At 33.8% G+C, this 1617-nt stretch overlaps 1 protein-coding gene across 1 annotated transcript in view; it reads left to right on the top strand.

The window, feature by feature from the left end:
• Window positions 1–389: 389 nt before the first annotated feature.
• Window positions 390–1617, top strand: part of SARC_02699 (hypothetical protein) — a gene marked incomplete at its 3' end in the record, with an annotated part of 12702 nt that continues 11474 nt past the window's right edge. The window contains exons 1-2 of the mRNA XM_014303536.1: window positions 390–543; window positions 1239–1316. Coding sequence (XP_014159011.1) covers window positions 423–543; window positions 1239–1316 — 199 coding nt within the window. The 5' untranslated portion in view covers window positions 390–422. The remainder of the gene's footprint in view (window positions 544–1238; window positions 1317–1617) is intronic.

The raw sequence follows: 1617 nt of genomic DNA, 5'->3' as shown, positions 1-1617 counted from the left end.
ATATATCTACCTATATATATTTATATATATATACATTTGTTATATATATAAGAATAATAATAATAATATATATTATTATATTTATATAATATATAATAATAAAACATAATAAAATATACTAATTTATACAATAATATATAACAATAATAATAATATATATATTATTATATATGTATATATATATATATATATACATATATATGTACACACCGACACCCACATACTTTCCTCACCTTCAGTGAATTACATACATGCAGAGAATTAAAATTAATTCATTACGTACATATATTGTTTATCACACTTTATGTCGTAGTGTATTTTATATATTCTTACTCAACACGCCAATTTTAATTCACGATCCTCATATGGGATTTGCTTGTTTTCATTACAGAGATATTGATCAACAGAACTATCATCGCTGCATGTACCAGCTGTTAATTAGATGCTTAGATGTAGTCAAATCGCAGTTGCGGTTTGTGTATGAGATCAACCAACCAGATCGAGACGATTTGGACGACCACATCCACGCAGTTCTTGCGAATGGTATGCGATTGTTTCAATTGAAAGAAACACACTGTGAGTTTATCGTCTGTCACAACTACGTTTCTACTGACATATATTGGAATGCATTCAGAGTGGTACAGCTAATTGTATAATCCCCGTAAGGCTATTCAGGTGTTTGTGTGGTTTGCGAGTGTGAAAATTATGCTGATGTTTGTATAGAGCTAAACGGGTGCATAAGACAGTCACTATTTCGTGCTCCGTGTCAGTGGCTGTTGTCTATAGTGTCTAAGCTGTGCTGTAGTCACGTGTTGCCAGTCTATGGTATTTCTCCATTGTGGAATGTCCGTCGACCAAAGTGTCTGAGCCATACCAATGTCTACCAGAGATCGCGAATAAATGGACTAAACAGAGATGCGGTGCTGTATGGACTCGTATTGATATGTTCAGCAGCATACATGATCCGACGGTATGTCAGCAAACCCTGTGATCTGTTGGTGGTAGGTACAACGCTAGTTTAGTGAGATCGATGACCTCACGACAGCTAAGCATGGGTTAGTATACTGCGATGCCACAGTAAGGTGAATGACCTGACTATAGCTATACATGGTTGAATACTTGTCACCGATATATACTGTAATATCAAAGAGTGGAGGATGGCCAGACTTGTGTAGCTAAGCATGATTTAGTACAAGCTGCTAATGTTCTAATTGTCGATTTGCCTTCATTCGCCACAGATCCAGTATACATCGAAGCCCTCGTGCACGTTGGAAGCATGATTTGCAATCACACCATGCCGTTCTACGAGTTGCTAAGTATGTATCGGTTTTGTACAGTACCAGGAGATGATAAGTTTTTTTTAATGGATAGTACCTACGGGATATATTGTATCTGTTTTGTACGTATTATGACATGATTATTATCACATATGTATTTGGTCTGTACAGTACTGCAGAATTGATATTGAATGTGCACCGTACTACGAGATCGGTGGTATATATATATATATATATATATATACATACATACATACATACATACATGACTATATATATATATATATATATATATATATATATATATATATATATATATATATATATATATATATATATA

This window comes from Sphaeroforma arctica (assembly GCF_001186125.1).
Source record: "Sphaeroforma arctica JP610 unplaced genomic scaffold supercont1.124, whole genome shotgun sequence".
NCBI lineage: Eukaryota > Ichthyosporea > Ichthyophonida > Sphaeroforma > Sphaeroforma arctica.
Note: the sequence above shows the minus strand (reverse complement) of the source record. Positions and strands in the feature narration are given on the sequence as shown.